Consider the following 21,233-nt stretch of genomic DNA (forward strand, 5'->3'; position numbering starts at 1 on the left):
TTTTACATGTTGAGAAATAGTTTATTTTGATTATTTGTTGGCCAAAAACTCTTTTTCTATAGCTTTTTGCGGTATTTTGCTGGTGCCGATAATAGGTACGTAAATATTAGCAGATGATCCAATCGTCGGCTGGAGTGTCGATAATTGGTTATATGCATTAGACTGTATATAAGCTGATTTTAGCGCAATCTTTTAACTTACTAGGACAAATGTTTGGTCATTATATGCAATAAAAAACGATCTTTCCTTGTACCAATTTTCAGCATCCCGTATCTCTAGTAGAAATAGCCATAATTTGACAGAGTATAACACTGTCGATAATACATACCTATACGTGCCGATAATTGGAAATTCTTTTTTTTAGACTACAATTCAGAAATTAGCAATGGAAAGGAGAAGGCGAATTCAATATTCTGCGGAAGATATAAACAAACCTGTTGTAGCTGTTCAGTCAGGAATGCCATTTAAAACAGCTAGCAAGTTGTATAAGGTATCCAGATCGACTCTACAGGACAAAGTAAAGGGTAGAACTTCTTTAGAGAAGAAATCTGGACCAGGGACCACACTAACAGAAGAAGAAGAAGAAAACCTACTGGTAGTATGGCTATTTCGGATTGCAGCTTGTGGATTTCCTGCAACTAAAACGCAGTTGTTGGATAGTGTTCAGATATTGCTTAAATAACTTAGTAGGTCTAATAATTTCGTGGATGGTAGGCCTGGAGGTAAATGGTACGAACTATTTTTAAAAAGGCATCCCGAACTATCTACAATTTCCCAAAACCTAACTTGTGCTAGAAACACTATAACAGAAAATCGAATTCGTCAATGGTTTATTGAAGTAGGGACCTTTTCAGAAAGTAAAAACAATCGCAACATAACTTTTGATCCTAGTCGTGTATTCAATTGTGATGAATCGGCTTTTTTCCTGACTCCTAAGGGAGACAAAGTGTTGGTTAGAAAGCGTAGAACAGTTCATTCGTTTGTTAGCAACGACGAGAAGGAATGTCTGACAACTTTGGTTATCTGTAGTGCCTCCGGTCAAATTTTACCACCCATGATCGTTTTTAAATATACAAGAATTCCCAAATCAGTTATCGAGAAAATACCGGCTCACTGGGGGATATGAAAGACTGAAAATAGGTGGATGACTAGTGAAAACTTTTTTGAGTATATCGCTAATATATTCCACCCTTGGTTAGTTGCTCAAAAAGTGCAGTTTCCGGTTATACTGTTTTTGGGCGGACACAGATCATACTTAACAATGGCCCTAAGTGAATTTTGTAGTAATAATATTATTCTAATAGCTCTGTGTCCAAACGCAACACATATTTTACAGCCTCTAGATGTTGCAGTCTTTCGACCATTAAAACGTGAATGGAAAAAGAGCGTGCATCGATGGAGAATGGAAAACCAAAGATAGATAACCAGAGATTCATTTGCACCTATTTTGGAAAGCACTTTTCAAAAAGTGGTAAATACTCCCGATATAGTTAAGAGTGGTTTCAAGGGTTCCAAACTTGTGCCCTTTAGTGTTGAAAATATTAAATTTTCTAAATACTTTAAAGAAGGCGTGGAAGCACAAAACTGTCAAAAGATACAAGAACAATAACAACCTACAGAACTTCAAGTCGCCCTGAGAGTTGTAGAAGAATGCATTTCAATTGATATGCTGCGATTGTTTGAGCTTTCTGGGTTAATTAGGGAAGGACCAGTAGAGCACACCAGCTTATTTTCATTATGGAAGGTAATGAAAGTCAAAGCCATGAACAAGCCTTCCAATGAACTTCCAGTCGACTTTGTTACGAATGACTCATTTACAGAAGTGGAAATTCATAACGAAATGGGCGACCAAGAAACAACTGTAAATAACGAATTCAATGATAACTTAGAAAATGAGAACAACACATTTGCTAAGAAAGTAAATGACGATGAGGTTGATGTTACAGAATTGATTGACTGTACAAATTTATTTCTCCCGGTAGGCGTCGCTGAAGATATTCCTATCATAATTTCTAATCCATTCTCCTCCAGTCAATCCTCGTCACAGCAGCTCTCTCCATCTTTGAAACAAAACCACACAGGAAATGCAAGAAAATAAAAGCATGTTAATTAGCGAACCTTCAACATCTAAATCTTTACAGGAATCTTGGTATTGTTCATTGTGTGACACTGACGATCAGCTGGACATGCGCCTTTGTGGTTCTTGCTTGAAATACTATCATGAGGCTTGTCTTGGTCTAACTGAAGATGAGATTTCAAAATATGGCCTCCGTGACAGGATGCGCACGTAGATTGAGCGCATTTCATTGCACAATGTTGCCTCATTTAAAAAATATAATTATTTTTTATGGAAATAGAGAATTTGTTATTTCAGTTATGATTATTTGTTGTATTTACTTAATATTTATTTCTAATATATAATTAATGAAACATATTGCTTATTTTTGTCTGATTTCTTTCTTTTTTTCATTCAATGTGCTTAGCCTTGGCTGGCATGCCTTAGTTGTAAAAGTCTTACATTGTTGGAAAATAAGGAATTTGTTAATTAAATATAAATATTGTTTATTAAGTTGTTAGGTTGGGTTAGGTTTATTGTTTTTTAAAGTTATTAAGTGATTTGGTTGGGATAATTTATATTGGGCAATTTCAGAAAATTACAATATAATTATTATTGTGTAGCTAACTTCAATTTGCTCTTCGCGCTGTTGCCATGTAAATCATCAAACAATCATAAATAAGGAAATACCAATATTTTTTTTATTAATATGTATCAAATATATTAGCGAAAATTGATTTATGGTTGGATTTTGAACTGAAATTAATGTAAATGTTTTGTTTTTAACATGTTTATAGATTGGTACGTAAATATATGTCTAAACAAATTATATGGTATAGAAATATTTTTGCGAACATCGAAACTTGGCAATCAAGTTTCCACCCTTAACTAAGGGATGTGCAAAAGTAGCATTTCTTTAAAAATTGTCGCTGCGAAAAGGTGAAAGGCATTAAAAAAATGGCGTGTGTTGGTTGTAGCGTGGGAATCTTTGAAAGTGGTTTTGTGGCTAAAAATGAAGGCAGACTTATGGATTTTTACTTCAAACACGGTGTTTTGAAGGAGGTGATAGTGTGCCGGTGCGGAAATACCTTAAAAATGGACAGCAAAATGACTTTTAGATGCAATAAAAAAGTCATAATGAAGAAAAAAACTCCTAAAAAGTGTGGATTTTGTATCTCGGCAACAAAAGGTACGTTTTTTGAACATGCTAGACTGCCGTTGGACAAAATTTTTCTTCTGGTGTCGGCTTTATTGCATCTTAAGCCTCCACGGCAATCTCTTGTGGAGAGTGAGTTAGGGATATCTTCTTCTACAATGGTAAATTGGTACAGTTATTGTAGAGAAGTGTTTATTAGTTTCGCTAAAAACAACTCTACAAAGCTGGGCGGAAATAATACTGTTGTAGAGATTGACGAGGCAAAATTTGGAAGGAGGAAGGACAATAGAGGACGTCTGTATACTGGCCAATGGATATTTGGATGATACGAGCGAAACACTGGGAACTTTTTCGTTATTCCTGTTGATAGAAGGGATGCCGATACTTTGCTCGGAATAATTCGCGAATGGATTCTTCCTGGGACAACCATTTATAGCGATTGTTGGAAATCATATAATTGTTTGGCCCATGAAGGATTTAAACATCAAACTGTGAATCATTCCAAGCATTTTGTCGACCCTGATACTGGCACACACACCAATAACATTGGGAGGTTATGGCAGGAAGTTCGCAGTAGTATTCCCAAATATGGCGTCAGGCAGGAACATTTTATTGGATACCTCGCCGAATTTTACTTCAAGAGGAGATATCCTGACCGCATGGAGAGGCTGCACCATTTTTTTTAAAGCTGCGGCAGAATTGTATTTACCGGCATACTAAGGTAGGTTAATATACATATATATTTGACTTCTTTTGATTTAACAATATATATATATATATATATATATATATATATATATATATATATATATATATATATATATATATATATATATATATATATATATATATCTTTGTTTGTTCCGTAAAAATAAATTTTAAATATGGCAACAATGTGCAGGTCTACAAAAACTCAACTAGTGCGCATAACGGTAATTTTGATGTGCAACTTAAATGAATTTGGACTATTTAACAATATTAATATGCATTTTTACCTGATTTAACATCAAAATCCTGTTGATAATTACAATTGTTTTATTACATGTCATATTATTATGATAATTTACTATTTTATTAGTTGTTTGTACTGTCCATTTTTAATGATCTACCGCCTTTTATTCCACTTTTAATTTTTTTTTTTAACTTAATTCATACTTTTATTAACTTTCTGCATTGCAATTATTGAAATTTGGCCTTTTTCGCATTTTTAGGCTAAGTCCAAAAAAAAACCGCGATTTTTGGCAAACCCGTTTAATGTAAATATTTACCGTTATTTTATTTGAATTTTCAATTTAGTGTATTTACATACCTACAATAATTTATTTACTTCAATAGTACCTATCTAACAAAATATTTAGGTATCCTATACAATTCAAATCTTGGGTATCTAACTCATGTCGAAAAAAGGATCTTTGATGTGCCGAAGATTAGAGCATGCATTTAATTTAGAATGCCGATAATGGGGACTTTGGACACTTTTCATTAATATTTTAAATATTATAAGTTTCTTTAGGATAAAATAAATATTTTATGTGTAATTGTGATAGATTTTATTAGCCCAAACCATAATCTAAATACACGTTGTTCAGGTAATTTGGTTACTAAACTTATTAAAATGAAGCTCCATTGTGCTTAACGTGCTAAAGGTGCCGATAATAGGTACATTTACCTTATGTACTTAAATTTGACAAATGTATATTTTTTAATTGTTTTTTTATCGTAGCATTATTTTAACCTATTAAAAAATTAACTTGAGCTCAACTATATTTTATTGCATTAATTTTAAAGCAAATAAAGTTGTATTTTATTTTTTCTATAAAAACATGTTTTTATACATTACTACTACTTCCAATTATTAACGTCTGAATAATTATTCCCACGAGTAAAAATTCAAGCACGCTTATGCTCGTTGAGGAAGTATCACAGTCTATTGATACCCGTTTTACTCCCCTTTACCCTCTTGTCCAGGAATATCGAAGCTTCAAAACAGTGTGTGTTTAAGGTATCTTATTGCTGTGTCCATCTATGTTTATACGTCCATGGCTACATACATAACTGCAGCTCTTCTATGAACTGTAAGAAAGATGTTGAAAACTTAAGTTGTATTTATTCTTTTTTGCTTCAGCAGGACTTGACAAGATGTAACAGGTTGAAAAATAGAGGTAACTTATCATAACATACACACATGACCTGCCTGCAGTTGAGAGCAGCCTTCATTTCCCTGCAATTTTGGTTCTTTAAAAGATTTTTTCCAATTGCCATGTTATTGCATGAGGTGCATGTAAATATAACCTTGTTACATGACATCTAGATATTGACAGAAATCAGAAACATTGTCATCAAAAAAGAGGAAAAATTCTTCTTTTCTACTTTAAACATGAAGATGCGGTTTTTGTTGGATTTTAGATGTTTTTGTGTTGTATTTGTAAAAATACCCTTTTTGTTGTAATGTTTTTATTGAAAATTTTAAATGTATTTTTTAATATTTTTAACATATTCCACATATTCCACCATTTGTACTAAATAAGTTTTCCATTTAGGGGCTGATGAAGGTGACAGCCTATCACCGAAAATTTCACATTTAGAATAAAGTTCTACACCAAACTGGCTTATACCATCTCTACCGACCAAAGTATATATATATATATATATATATATATATATATATATATATATATATATACATAGCGTAAGTCCGGGAGAGATGGGCCATCGGTATAGACGGGCCATTCGTCATATTGCAGATCCTACTGTGCAGTGCGACAACGTCGATTTATATCATTTAGTCAACGACAGACCTTGTGAACGTGGTCATTGCGACGTGTATGCATAAACAACGGAGATTTTTTTACTTAATTATATGTTGTTGGTGAAATTTTTCCTTGGTGGATTTTTAAGTTTTGTAAGTTTTGACAAAAGGTAAGTTTTTTTGATTTTTTATGTATTCAACTGTTATATTGAGATTAAACAACTGAACCTAAAATAAAATAACCGTTATAAAATTTAAACTGTGTGTTAGATGGCGAGGCACGTCTCTACCGAACTTTTGGGATAGACGGGCCACAGTGTATCGGTATAGATGGGCTAATAATAAGTATTGGGTTTGTATTATTCAACAATTTTTTTAATAATTATTATTAATTTCTATATTGTTACATGTTACAGTATGCCTTCATATTATAAGCAGAAATCTACTGTTGAAAGAGGTAAATGGAACGAAGAAGCACTACAAAATGCGGTTGCAGAAATCGCATGGGACTAAATCGAGCTGCACTAGCTTATAGCATACCTCGAAGTATACATACCTCGAAGTAAGCATAGAGAAGAATGAAAAATAATGATCTAAAAAAACACAATCGTCTTGGACCTTCTTCAACTCTTGGGAATGAGATCGAGATGAAAGTAGTGCTGCATATTAAGAAATTGCAAAAGTATGGTTTTGCACCCACTCGTGGCCATGTACGAACTGTGGCGTTTGAGTTAGCAGAAAAATTTAAGTCACAAATTCAATAGAAATAACAATAAAGCCGGATTTATAAACGGGCATAAACATAATTTTAGTCTTTAACGATAATCTTATTATATAAGCATAATGTTGAAAGTTAATAAATAAATGTACCCATTTAAAAGCATCCATAATACATAAAACATAAACTTAGTCCTTAAAACGTGACCTTCAAAGTTGGTAACATTCAACATTTATGAATTAAGTATTAAACATTATGGAATTGTTGAAATATGCGCATGCGTTGGTAGAATCACCTGCTGTTTCCAAGCCTGCTTCAGAGATCATACATAACCCTACTATTTTAATGTTTTTGGAGCGAATTCAACGTCGTATTGTCACGTATTGTTTTCGTAATTATTATTTCGTTTTAAAATAAAAAATATGAGTGCATCTGCGATTCCGTTAGACGAGGAAGTTCTTGTAAATATGGTGGAGCAGTACCCACAATTGTGGGATCAAAAATGTAAAGAATATAAAGATAGAATCGCAAAAGAAAATGCATGGCAGTCCATTGCTCTGATATTGGAAGCCAGGGGTAAGTTTTCCATCTTTTTTTTTTGGAGAAACTTTTAATGCAACTAGTACGAATTTTCAGTAAAAGAATGTCAAGAACTTTGGGAATATTTGCGAACAAAATTTATTCGAGAAAGAATTAAAAGAAAAAAAAATAAAAACAGGTTCTGCTTCTCAAACTAATACATGGACCCTATATGACAGGATGGGATTCCTTGCAAAAGGAATTCAGATCAGAAGGTAATATTTAAGTAAGAGTATTAGAGAACTGTCTCACTATATATAGTTAATTATTTTAGAACCAAGAGCAATATACTACTTCAAAAGACTGACCATGCATCAAGTTCATGGTCAGAAATGCTTGTGGACGATGAGGGTATTCTTTCCTCTGTTCCCACAGAACATGACACCTGAAGTAGACGAGGATATTTTAAATGAGTCACGGCAAGAAGAGACTTTAGAATCAGACTGTGTGTTATTACCGAAAACAATGACACAGTTACTATCCACGCCCAAAGTTACAAATGAAGCAATTGGTAATCTCAGGGTTGAAAAAAATATAAAAAGAAAAGCAAAAAATAAGATATTAATTGATAAACTTGTCAATACTTGCACAAGTCTATGCCGGAATTTAGAACAAATTCTGACCAATAATGATAACGACCAAGAAGATTTTGCCATGGCGCTTATGCAGGAACTGAAAAAAATTCCAAACAGCAGCGAAAAAATTAAACGGAAGGCATCATTTTTTATGCAAATAGCTGTGTGGAGGATAAATATTCCTAATGTTTAAAACAAATAATTAAAAAGCTTTAAATCAGAATTCCATGTTTATTTATTTCAATTCCTACATGAGTTATCCCAGTTTTTAGGTATTTAAATTTTAGTACAATTTAGGTACAATACAAAATACAAAGCTGCACTAAAAGGAAAAATATAACATGTAAATGGTTTGTTCTTTTTGCATTAGAAGAAGAAGAGACAGTATATATTTTAATAATAATAATAATATATATATATATATATATATATATATATATATATATATATATATATATATATATATATTACGGTAACAATTGACTTCCCACATGTAAAGTTGTAGGTTCAATTGGCTTCCGCTGGTCAATTGGCATCCGGTATTCGGATGCCAATTGACCTCTTCAAAATAATATCAGAAACGCATAGTGGATGATATTATAAGGCTCTTTACGCGATATGAACCCGGAATCCAATTGGACCGTTTTTTGATTCGTAAATAAATCGTAGTTCGAGGCAAAAAATAAGCAGCGCCACCATCGATTTGTGTATATTGAGTTGAAGCGATATTCATGTCGTTACAGCTTAGCGGTTCAATTGGCATCTACAGGATGTGATACGATTTTGGAAGCCAGTTAGTCACTTAGATTGTCTTAGATTCCAGGTTTATAAAGGTTCGAGTAACATCTGGTCGATTCGCGTTTGAGTTTAATTCTTAGAATGGATATTTTTTGTTTAGTTTTTGGATTTACAATATATTATTGGTTTTATCTTACTTTCTTGTTATCTGCAGTCTTTTATTCTTTTTGAAAGGTTTTATAACCTTATTTCTCAGCGCCATGTGTATAATTTTTTGAAGCACATTGCTAAAACGTTGTGTATTAAAAAGCATTTAATGTTAGGGGTTGTAAATGCATTTAAAAATGTTGTGAATTTTGAAAATGTGGTTTGGCGCTGTGTTAATAAGATTCTTTCGTTAAGATGCTTAGTTTTTATCTATCTCTGGTTATGCTTTGTCTTTTTTTCTGTGAAAATATTAACTAATATTATAAATGTGAGTGTAAGGTGTTTGTCGGATTGTTTTTTTTTCGCATTCCCTGTTTAACTTTTTAACCGATCATATTGATTATTTTTGCAATTTTGACAGGGACACAAATAAGCACAGATGATACATTTTATTAAAAAAAGTTGTATTTTCAAGGGATACTTCTCGGCAGAAGACGCCATCACAATCGAATCGAGGATAAAAGCTAGTATTTTATATGTAAATGAGAATGCAATCCACTCTTAACTGATCAACATTTAATATGTCATCACAGGTGTTCCGTGTCCAATGCTGCCAGGTCACCCATGTACAGCTTTTAACAACAAGAGCCATTTGCTGATCGGTTTAGGTCACCGAAACCCAACCAATTATGATTGGATCAACAGAAACAACTACTCCGTGGGCTAATACCCCTACCGGCATTGAATTATACTATTGATCCAATGGTTGCAGAACAACACAACCCATCAAGTGTGAAACGCCAAACAGCTGTTTCGGTCCGCCAGACCTAATCAGTGACGCTTGGCTTCTCCATTGGAAAGTTGTCCGTTCTGCTTAAGGGGACAAGGTCCTCTGAATCTCAAATGTAAATGAGAATGCAATCCACTCTTAACTGATCAACATTTAATATGTCATCACAGGTGTTCCGTGTGCAATGCTGCCAGGTCACCCATGTACAGCTTGGAACAACAAGAGCCATTTGCTGATCGGTTTAGGCCGCCGAAACCCAATTAATTATGTTTAGATCAACAGAAACAACTACTCCGAGGGCTAATACCCCTACCGGCATTGAATTATACTATTGATCCAATGGTCGCAGCACAACACAACCCATCAAGTGTGAAACGCCAAACAGTTGTTGCGGTCCGCCAGACCTCATCAGTGACGCTTGGCTTCTCCATTGGAAAGTTGTCCGTTCTGCTTAAGGGGACAAGGTCCTCTGCATCTCAAATGTAAATGAGAATGCAATCCATTCTTAACTGATCAACATTTAATATGTCATCACCGGTGTTCCGTGTGCAATGCTGCCAGGTCACCCATGTACAACTTGGAACAACAAGAGCCCTTTGCTGATCGGTTTAGGTCACCGAAACCCAACCAATTATGTTTGGATCAACAAAAACCACTACTCCGAGGGGTAATACACCTACTGGCATTGAATTATACTATTGATCCAATGGTCGCAGATCAACACAACCCATCAAGTGTGAAACGCCAAACAGCAGTTTCGGTCCGCCAGACCTCATCAGTGACGCTTGGCTTCTCCATTGGAAAGTTGTCCGTTCTGCTTAAGGGGACAAGGTCCTCTGAATCTCAAATGTAAATGAGAATGCAATCCACTCTTAACTGATCACATAGGTGACCTAGCAGCATTGCACACGGAACACCTGTGATGACATATTAAATGTTGATCAGTTAAGAGTGGATTGCATTCTCATTTACATTTGAGATTCAGAGGACCTTGTCCCCTTAAGCAGAACGGACAACTTTCCAATGGAGAAGCCAAGCGTCACAGATAAGGTCTGGCGGACCGAAACAGCTGTTTGGCGTTTCACACTTGATGGGTTGTGTTTTTCTGCGACCATAGGATCAATAGTATAATTCAATGCCGGTAGGGGTATTAGCCCACGGAGTAGTTGTTTCTGTTGATCCAATCATAATTGGTTGGGTTTCGGTGACCTAAACCGATCAGCAAATGGCTCTTGTTGTTCCAAGCTGTACATGGGTGACCTGGCAGCATTGCACACGGAACACCTGTGATGACATATTAAATGTTGATCAGTTAAGAGTGGATTGCATTCTCATTTACATTTGAGATTCAGAGGACCTTGTCCCCTTAAGCAGAACGAACACTTTTCAATGGAGAAGCCAAGCGTCACTGATCAGGTCTGGCGGACCGAAACAGCTGTTTGGCGTTTCACACTTGATGGGTTGTGTTGTTCTGCGACTATAGGATCAATAGTATAATTCAATGCCGGTAGGGGTATTAGCCCTCTGAGTAGTTGTTTCTGTTGATCTAAATATAATTAATTGGGTTTCGGTGACCTAAACCGATCAGCAAATGGCTCTTGTTGTTCCAAGCTGTACATGGGTGACCTGGCGGCATTGCACACGGAACACCTGTGATGACATATTAAATGTTGATCAGTTAAGAGTGGATTGCATTCTCATCTACATTTGAGATTCAGAGGACCTTGTACCCTTAAGCAGAACGAACAACTTTCCAATGGAGAAGCCAAGCGTCACTGATGAGGTCTGGCGGACCGAAACAGCTGTTTGGCGTTTCACACTTGATGGGTTGTGTTGTTCTGCGACTATAGGATCAATAGTATAATTCAATGCCGGTAGGGGTATTAGCCCTCGGAGTAGTTGTTTCTGTTGATCCAAACATAACTAGTATTTTATAGTATAGCAAAGTAATACATTTTCGGGTAGATCAGATATGTAGGATTTAGTGCTCGCTCTTCTACCTATATTTTATTAAAGTGTCTTATGAAATTTCAATTTCTGGATCATTTTTTGTCTTTAACTGGGATATTATTACTCTCCTGCCTTCTACTATTCTTTGCTTTTCTCACCACTCCTGCTGATATCTCTATATTTGTGTTTCGTTTATTTATTCGTTCATAGTTTGTTATTAATTTTGCCTCACACATATTTGCGTCTTAATAATTTTAATAATATAGAAATCTTATTACCTGAATAAAGGAATCATGTTTTGTTCAAATAAATTTAATAAATTAAAACCATTTCTACATACCATTTTGAAGATAATCATAACAACTTGAAAACACTACAACAAATGAAATGGAATAAGCAGTTGTTCCACATCTCTAACGTAAGGATATGAAGAAAAATTGATTCTTAATATCGTGTGTATTTTTCACCAGCGCGAATTAGTGCTTGAAATCTACGTGGCATGCTGCGTATAAGCCTGTCGATATCTTGTTGAGGTACCTATATTTTCCCATTCTTCGATTAGAGTTTCTTTTAGTTGTTGAAGGATTTGAGGTGGATGTGGGCGCCTCGGGACACATCTATCTAACATATCCCAAAGATGTTCAATTAGTATAAGCGAATAAATGCAATACACTCTTAACTGCTCAACACATCAAGGTGTTATAGCAGGTGTTCCGCGTGCAATGCTGCCATGTTCACTATTGGAGTCACTGGAGTAGTTGTTGCTATTGATCCAAAAAGTTAAGCTTTGCTTGGGTTTTCGGTAACCTTAACCGACAGCAAATGACTCTTGTTTTCCACGCTGTACATGTGAACATGGCAGCATTGCACGCGGAACACCTGCTATAACACCTTGATATGTTGAGCAGTTAAGAGTGTATTGCAATTTTTCGCTTATATCTTATAGTCAGAGGACACAGTCCCCAAAGCAGAACGGACAACTTTCCAATGGTGAACCCAAACGTCACTAATGATAGTCTGGGTGGACCGAAACAGCTGTCTAGTGTTTCACACTTGGTGAGTTGTGTTGTTCTGCAACCATTTGGATCAATAGTGTAATTCAACACCGGGAGAGGCATTAGCCATCGGAGTAGTTGTTGCTATTGATCCAAAAAGTTAAGCTATGTTCAATTAGATTTAGATCGAGACTCAGGGGTGGCCAATCCATGGTTTGAATCCCGTGCTGCTGAAGGAAGCTCTTGGGTTTGATTTCCTTTTACGACCCTGTCCAATGCGTCTTTTATATCGACCGGTTTCTACATATCGATTCCAAGCATGATGGATGACGGAAGAACTGACGATAAAATTCCTTGCCACCTGTCGAATACTGGTACCATTTTCATTAGTAACAACAAGAACGATTTCTTGCTTATTTGTATATCATTCGGTCATCTCTCATTTTGAAAAACTAGTGTGAAACTTAACAATTTATGATGAAATGTAAAATTTCTAGAATAAAACAACTGAAAACTTTTGTTTTCTGTACTTCCACAAAATTTATTTAGTAATTGTCACTACGCTGTTTCGGCAACTTGCCTTTCTTAAGTGATGGTTAACCTACTGTGCGTTCAGGTTATATAGTTTCACTGAACAGGTTGAGGGGGGGGGAGTTGTTAGTCTCAAGTTCGTCATTCAGAATTGGTGTCTTTTAATTTTCATAGATTCTAATAAAGATAGCTTAAGGCTTTTATTTTGGACGTGAAGAATTTGAAATTGGTCGTTAAAAGAATGATTATGATCTAGAAGGTGAAGTGCATATGTGGATTCTGTTTTCCTATTATTGAAAGCCCTTTTATGTTCTGTTATACGTTTGTTGAAGGCTCTACCGGTTTGACCGATGTAAGCTTTTGGACAGTCTCCACAGGTGAGTTTATAAACCCCAGTGTGTAAGTGCATGTTTTTCGTTTGGCTCTTGTTGTTCTTAATATATTTAAATGCTGGTGTTATTCTTTTCTTTTGATCTGTCTGACTATTTTAGTTAATATATTACCTGTATATGACGTGATCGAGCAATATATTGTATTGGGCTTTTTCTCTTGTGGTGGGAAGATTGATTTAAGGGCTTTCTTGAGTAGTTTTTGCTGTAACATTTTGTTTATTATGTGTTCGTTGTATCCAATATTTATTGCTATAAGTTTAATGATATTCAATTCTACTTCGAAGTTATTATTTGACATTGGGATTTCTGTCAATCTGTGGAACATACTATAGTAGGCTGCTAATTTATGTTGTGCAGGATGGGATGAAGTACTGTGTATGGTTGTGTCAGTATGTATAGGTTTATGAAATACAGAGAACTCGTGTTTGTTTTCAATTCTTATAATTTTTAAGTATAGAAAATTTATTGACTGGTTTTGTTTTATTTCTCTTGTAAATTTAATATTACTATGGATTGAATTAACGTATGATAAGATTTGGCCAAATTCATGAAACATAAAATAATGCAATGTCAAAACATGTAGCATGTTATTAATTATTCATACTTTATAGTACATTCTTAACTTTTGTTAAAGGTATTTCATACCGAAATTAAGAAGTATTCATGGTTTAGCCTATTTCTCCTTCGTGGCTATGAGTAATTGCATTAAATCAGAGTTGTGCAGCTGATTTGTAAAATGGGATTATTTCGTAAACTGTTAAGTTTTGAAGTTATTAACAATTATACCTTTTTTTGTTAAAATCATTTAACTCTAATATTTTTTTACCCAAATAGTGCTAACTTAAAGAGCAAAAAAGTTAAACGCAAATGTATGCCGCCTATGTGGCGTATGTGGCGTCCTCAATCAGCTACATCAGTCATCAAAGTATGCATCAAATTATAATTCCTCGTACTCAAAAGCCCTCAGTCATAAATTTTAATTCGTAAAAATGTCTACAAACACGAAAGTTGTAGCGAAAAATAAAATTTTAAATTTCAACTTTAACACCCTGTATCTTTCTTAATACATATTTACATTTTAAGCAAACTGGCTTAAATGGGAATATTTTGAAGTTTAGAGTCTACTGTTTCTTTTTGTACAATTACTTACGGATCACCCTGTATAAAAATATGAACAAAAATTGAGCAAAAATGATATTTATTTAATACTTAGGTATAATTTATTTCATGAGAAGATAAAAATCGTGATCACCAATTTCGACATGATGTTTTTTAGTTAATAAAAATAGAATTGGATGCAGATTAAGGATTTATTAGATTCTGTAATGAAATATATTTAAAACAGTAAATATTCCAGATGAAAAATAAAGTGATAACGACAGCTTACAAGGTACCTACCTGTAAAAATATAATCCCTTTCTGAATAACATAATACGTCATTTTATAAAAAGGTAACTATGGATATTGTGATTTGTCACGTTTATTTCTTTTGAAAATACACAACAATATTACTGTTTAATCTCCTTGTCTCCCAATAATTTACCCATTTCATTGTTAAGTTATATTATCTTCCTAATTCATTGTTTAGTTTTCGGAAAATATGTAAATGTGCAGAACAGCCAACTCTTTATCTCACTTTTCTTAACATTGCTTTTAGGAAAGATTATTTAAATAAGATTTCAAAAGGTTTTACGACATGAACGTGTATTATTATATTATATTGTATTTTGGTAATCCTAAGATAGGCCCTTAATTTTTGTAAAATCGTAAATCCTCTTTTAGTGGATTTTTCATAACATCATGAAACATCTTTGTCCGATAATTTAGTATAAATACGGTAACTTACTCTTAAAATTTTAAATCAGTTTTAAGTGTAGTACTGAAATATTTCGAGGCCTGTTAATATTTGTGGAAGTGATCTACGTACGATGAATATGAACAAAATTAAACATAAATATAAGTTTCGTTCACGTACAGTGAAATTAGTGAATGAAGCCTTAAGTACAGGTAAGTTACATGTTAGTTATAATAGATCTTAGTCCATATCTTATTGCAAAGCTATCTATTTGGGTATTTTCCATTTTTACTTTTTACTGTGTACCTTTTACTGTCATCCTTATTAACATTACAAATTTCCAATTCATAAAAAATGTGGTCAATGTCTTACACATTTATTCATCTCCTCGTCTTTATCATATTTATGTTCTCCTAAATTAAATAAAAATTACAAAAAGTTGTTTGTTTGCTTCTGGAACGTCTGTCATTATTATGTATTACATCTATCACTAATCTTTCTCTTATAAAACCCGTTTGGTAATCCCCTAAAAAATTCTCGGTGTAGTGCCATAGTAATTATTACATTTCGTGCTATATTCTTTTTATAGTATAGGATAAATCACTGACTCTTATAACGGTAAATAAATATTCTTTAAAATTTCACTAAAGTTACTTAATAGAAGTTAAAAACTTAAAAGAAGTTAAAAAAACTATTAAACGGTTTCTACGGGTTTTAATGCTACTGCATCAATTTCAAGGAATAAATCACAAAACAACTTAATTCCAAGGAAACTATTTAAAATTAAGTTAATAGGTTGGTTAAAAAGGTAGTGTATTTAAAAAATCTTAAAAGGAATAACTAAAACGAAAAATACCGTAGTAACTAAACAGACATTTTGATAAAATAACTCCAATAAATTAAACAAAACTCTCAATAAATTTTCTAGATCTAAAACTTACTCGTGAAAATAATGCACTGCTGGTCAAAAAAATCCGGACACCTGAAAAAATGTGGTTTTATTCCCAAAAAACATTATCTAATTGTTACATCAATCTTTGGAAGATTAACAATTAATGTTTTCCAGCTTTGAATAATATTCATCCTTTTCTTCCCCTTGTTTTATTTTCTATTTCTAGGGTTGCTAAAATATTTTATTTTTCTGTAGCTGTAAATTAAATATAAAAACTTGACTGTTCCTTAATTATCGTCGCATTCCAAGTCCTAATCTTTTAATATGGCATTTCTTGTTTTTTGTTTGCATCTATCCTAATTAACTTACACAAATTATCGCGTGTTTTCTATTCGACTGTTCTTTCACCATTATTCTCCGTTTTTTTTTTGTATTTCAGTCCTTGTAAATGTTCCTTTCTTTTCCAATTCCCATTCTTCCAAATCCACTGTACACTGTTTACAATTTATTTTATATTTTTACATGAATTCCTAACATTATTTATGTATAATATCTTTCCTCAGTTGTCTGTTTTTCTCATTAATTTTTTTACTTTTTTTACAAGTTAAAGCCAGACTTTTTAACGCATAATTTTGTTTCCTTTTCTATGTTTACCACCTCGTTTATATGTATAATGTTATAAAATTGTTCTCTCTTCTTTAATTTTTCACTACTCATTCGTATCAATGTTTGATATTCCAATCAGTATCAATCAGTCCACATATTTAAAGTTTTGTTTGGTTTTTTAAAATTTGTTTTCATCGGCAAATTTGGTTTTTATAGCTTTTTAATTTCTTCTCTATATTCTCTATTTTTGTTTTATTATTTCTCTTAGTTGTTTAGATACCGATTTTCTTAATAATATCTCACTGGAGAACTTGTTGATTTTTGCTATTCTTAAAAACCTGAGTTACTATTTTTGTTTTTTAATAGTCACTTATTTTTGTCACTATGTGCAACCATCTTAAACTGGTTTCAGAATAAACCCTTATTAGCCGTCGTTTTCGATATATCTTTCACACAATTTTATTTGCAGCGTTGATTATAATTTTATTTTATACTTAATTTTGCGTTATATTATTATGATTAGGCCATCTGCGTAAGCTATACAATGGCAATATACTTTGAACCTTGTCAGTTTTATTTCGATTTTTCTATACCTACTAATGTTCTCTTTTAGAGTGCCATTCTAAGCCTCTCGTTCAATCAAGATCATCAAACGGTAGCGAATATACTCCTACCTGTTTCAGTGGTAATACATATTTATTTTTGATTTCAAACACTTTAACTATAACTGTAATATATTTTAGATGATTTGGATGACTCATATGAAATGCACTCTATTTCTATTGAAACAACAGATGACAGTGTGGCAAATAGTAAGTTTCTTTGAATACAAATTTTGGTCAAATTAATAAGCATATTACGTACTCACGGTTGACAAAAAATAGTTATCTTATCTCCATCTTCCTTATTTTACATGTGTCTATGAACTAATCGGTGGCTTAATTTTTAATAACTATTTTAGAACAACAAACAGATTGTGACTTGATGTATGAAAATGATGCTATTTTAGATGACTCTACCCCTAATCCAATATATCAAGAACTTATAGCATCATCTTCTCTCGGTAATTGAAAAGACCAGCTTTCAGTATTTTATAATAATACTTATTATTATCATTACAGATAATATAGAAAAATCAGCGGATGAAACTAATTCCTCTCTTATTGACAGTGTATGTTTGAAGAAAAGAAGGATACGAAGAAAACACAATTGTATTTACTGCGACATCCCTGTTTTAAATTTTGCTAGACACCTTGAAAGAATTCATAGTGATGAACTTGAGGTTCAAAAATACTTATCTCTTGACAAAAAGGATCCGAAACGAAAATATTTCATTGATAAAATACGAAAGGAGGGAGACTTCTGCATTGGCAAATCCGTACCTGTGTTTCGTAGAAATGTTTTAAGTAATAGTGATGAATCTTCGACTAATTCAAACATGCTTCCATGTATACACTGTAAAAGTATTTGTCAAATTTTTAGATAAATTGTTATTTTAAATGTTTATTTTTAGGATATTATGCCAAAAAATCGCTTCGGCGCCACATTAGACGGTGCTATTTTAATGAAAAAAAGGCAACAGGAAAAGTACGACATCAGTCCGAAGCCCAAAACCTAATGGCTACTAATTTTGGATCAACCGATCCACTAAGGACTTCGGGTGTTTTAAATTCACTAGCTGCGGATGACATCTCTTTAGTAGCAAAGAAAGACAAACTTATATGCGATGTAGGAAGGAAATATGTAAAAAGTCATAAAGACAGACATCTGATTCAAGTAGCCAAACGACAAATGCGGCGTTTAGCACGTCTTCTAATACAATCCAGGAAAATTGAAAACAATAGCAATTTAACGTTATTTTTCCTCCTACATCCCTCAAAGTTTAAAACAATTGTGTCCGCAACTCGGTCAATTGCGAATTATAATACCGAGAGCAAATGTTTCCAGTCACCATCACTTGCTCTTCAGATGGGTACATTAATTAAAAAAGCAATCAGTTCTGCTTATTCTATGGAGGTTCAAAGGGATGTCGATTCTGCTAATATTAAGAGCTTAGACGTCATGAAAAAACTTATCGATGATCAATGGGCGTTAGAAATATCGACTGAAGCTGGACAGAATATTCAAATCAATCGATTTAATAAACCGACCCTGATTCCCATGGCTGAGGATATTGCTGTAAGTAGACTGTATAACAACTGTCATTCTTTCAAAGCCTACCTGTTGTTTTGCTATATCATTATGAATGTTTTACTGAAAAATTCTTTGGTCAGAATACTGTCATTAGCACACTAATTTAAAAATTGATAAATTCATTGTATATTCAAATTATGAATCGGTTGCACTTGTGAGTCCATTTCAAAAGGTACGTAAAATGAAAAAAATGTTTAGACTTACTCACAATCGTTTATTTAACTATGGACGACCGGTTTCGACCAATACACTTTACTGGTCATCATCAGGTCTCCGGTACAGTTAATTAAAATGCTAAAAAATCAACAACAAATCAGGACAACAAAAGCTTTATGAGGTCTAATAAGTAAGATGCCAATCTAACCTAAATATGGTTTGAGGGTTATCTAATATACTTATATGCCGGTACAAGCTATGGAAACTATCGTGTAGTAAAAATTTCATTTGTGTTACTTGGTTCAAACTATTGGGTGATAACTGTATTATAGAACGATCAACTTTAGGGTAAGATCTCGAGGAGTAGATATTTGGGATAGTACATTTCCCAAATATCTACTCCTCATGATCCTACCCTTAAGTTGATCGTTCTATAATACAGTTATATACTCTCCAATATCGGAGACCTGATGATGACCAGTAAATTTTAGTGGTCGAAACCGGTCGTCCATAGTTAAATAAACGATTGTGAGTATGTCTAAATATTTCTTTCGTTTTACATATCTTTTTTTAGTGTATTTGTGACATTTTAGTTCATAGAGATTTCGAAATTAAAATGGTCATAACTCGTTAAATGCTCTGTATAGTAATATAGAACCCTATATTTTAAGAACAGGGATTATAAGAGAAATGTACATATGAGAATATATACAGGGTATCCCATTTAAAAAAATGTATTTTTGCTTTACCACGCAGTTATGAACCACCCTGTAGAATTGGGCATATTTTCAAAGCAAGGAGCATATCATTGCCTACAATTTTTCTTAAAAACCTTTTTTGGATATCTTGTACTCTAACGGAGTTATCGACCAATCTCACACTAAAAACTCACCCTGTAGATAATGCACCTAGAATACTAATAACAGTTTATGTACGAATATAAATTACTAATACTAATATCCATTTCATATTTTTTTTTCAGAAAATGAAGACTTATCTGGATGAGCTTATAACATCTTCAATAACTCACCTGGATGAAAATGTGAATAACACACAAGCGTACAAATGTCTGCTCGAAGGTACATATTGCAGCTTACTACTTTTTAATAAGAGACGAGTAGGGGAGCTGCAGAGATTACCTTTAGATATTTATTTAAAACATCATGATTCTCAATCTTCTAAAGAGTTTGAGAAAGTCCTAACAGAAACCGAGAAAATTTTAGTTCACTCTTTAAAACGCATAGTAATAAGAGGTAAGAGAGGTAGAGGCGTACCTGTTCTGTTTGACAAATTGACCAAAAGTGGAGTTGACACTTTAATTAAATATAGGAATAATTTTTTTACCTCTTACAACGAATACCTATTTGGCATACCGAATACTATTAACTGCATCAGTGGATATCATGTTCTCAGAAAGCATGCTTCTAAGGTGTTGAATGATGCAAACAAAATCACTACCCTCACGTCAACTCGCCTCAGAAAACACTTAGCAACAATAATACAAATTTTAAAAATGGAAAAGGGTGAACTAGAACAACTAGCAAAATTTATGGGGCATACCTCAAAAACTCATGATGAGTGGTATCGTCTCCCGTCAGACATTTACCAAACCGCAAAAGTTTCCAAAATATTATTGCTCGCTCAAAACACTAATATTGACCAATATAAAAATCGAAATTTAAATGAGATTGAAGTCGATAACGAGATATTGGAAGACGCAGAAGAAGCTGATAGTGACGAAGAAAATACTAATCAACCTATTCTTCAACAAAATGAAGTAAACATCCCGTCACAAAATAGAATACAGGAGAAAGGTAAACGTATTTTAGTTCCATGGACAAAAGAGGAAAAAGAACTTACGCAAAAATTCTTTGCACGTCATATTAAGAAGAAAATTCCGCCAAAAAAAATGGAAGTTTTAAATTTGGTAGAAAAGTATCCAAATGTTTTTAAAACCAGGAAATGGGACACAATAAAAGTATTTGTACAAAATAAATATAAATCACAATAATTCATTCAAGTGATTACGAGTTTCAATAAAATATTCTATTACAATCCTATAGTTTTAATGTATTACTTTCTTATTGAATTAAACCTAATTTTATTAACGTTTTAAAACGTCGTCATATTAATATTTTCTCTTGGATTTTGTAAATCCAATGAAATGTTGTAGATAGAATTTGAGGTTGGACAAACATTCATTTTTTCTTAGCTG

General features: G+C 33.3%; 1 protein-coding gene across 1 annotated transcript; it reads left to right on the plus strand.

Annotated features, from left to right (window-relative positions):
* Nucleotides 1–7,101: 7,101 nt before the first annotated feature.
* Nucleotides 7,102–21,029, plus strand: LOC140451011 (uncharacterized). The gene is made up of 8 exons (XM_072544717.1): nt 7,102–7,255; nt 7,533–7,769; nt 17,283–17,354; nt 17,413–17,481; nt 17,631–17,732; nt 17,791–18,132; nt 18,183–18,847; nt 20,001–21,029. Exons 1-8 carry the CDS (start codon nt 7,102–7,104, stop codon nt 21,027–21,029), a joined length of 2,670 nt encoding a protein of 889 aa, XP_072400818.1.
* Nucleotides 21,030–21,233: the final 204 nt, after the last annotated feature.

Source organism: Diabrotica undecimpunctata, chromosome 9 (genome assembly GCF_040954645.1).
Source record: "Diabrotica undecimpunctata isolate CICGRU chromosome 9, icDiaUnde3, whole genome shotgun sequence".
Taxonomy (NCBI): domain Eukaryota; kingdom Metazoa; phylum Arthropoda; class Insecta; order Coleoptera; family Chrysomelidae; genus Diabrotica; species Diabrotica undecimpunctata.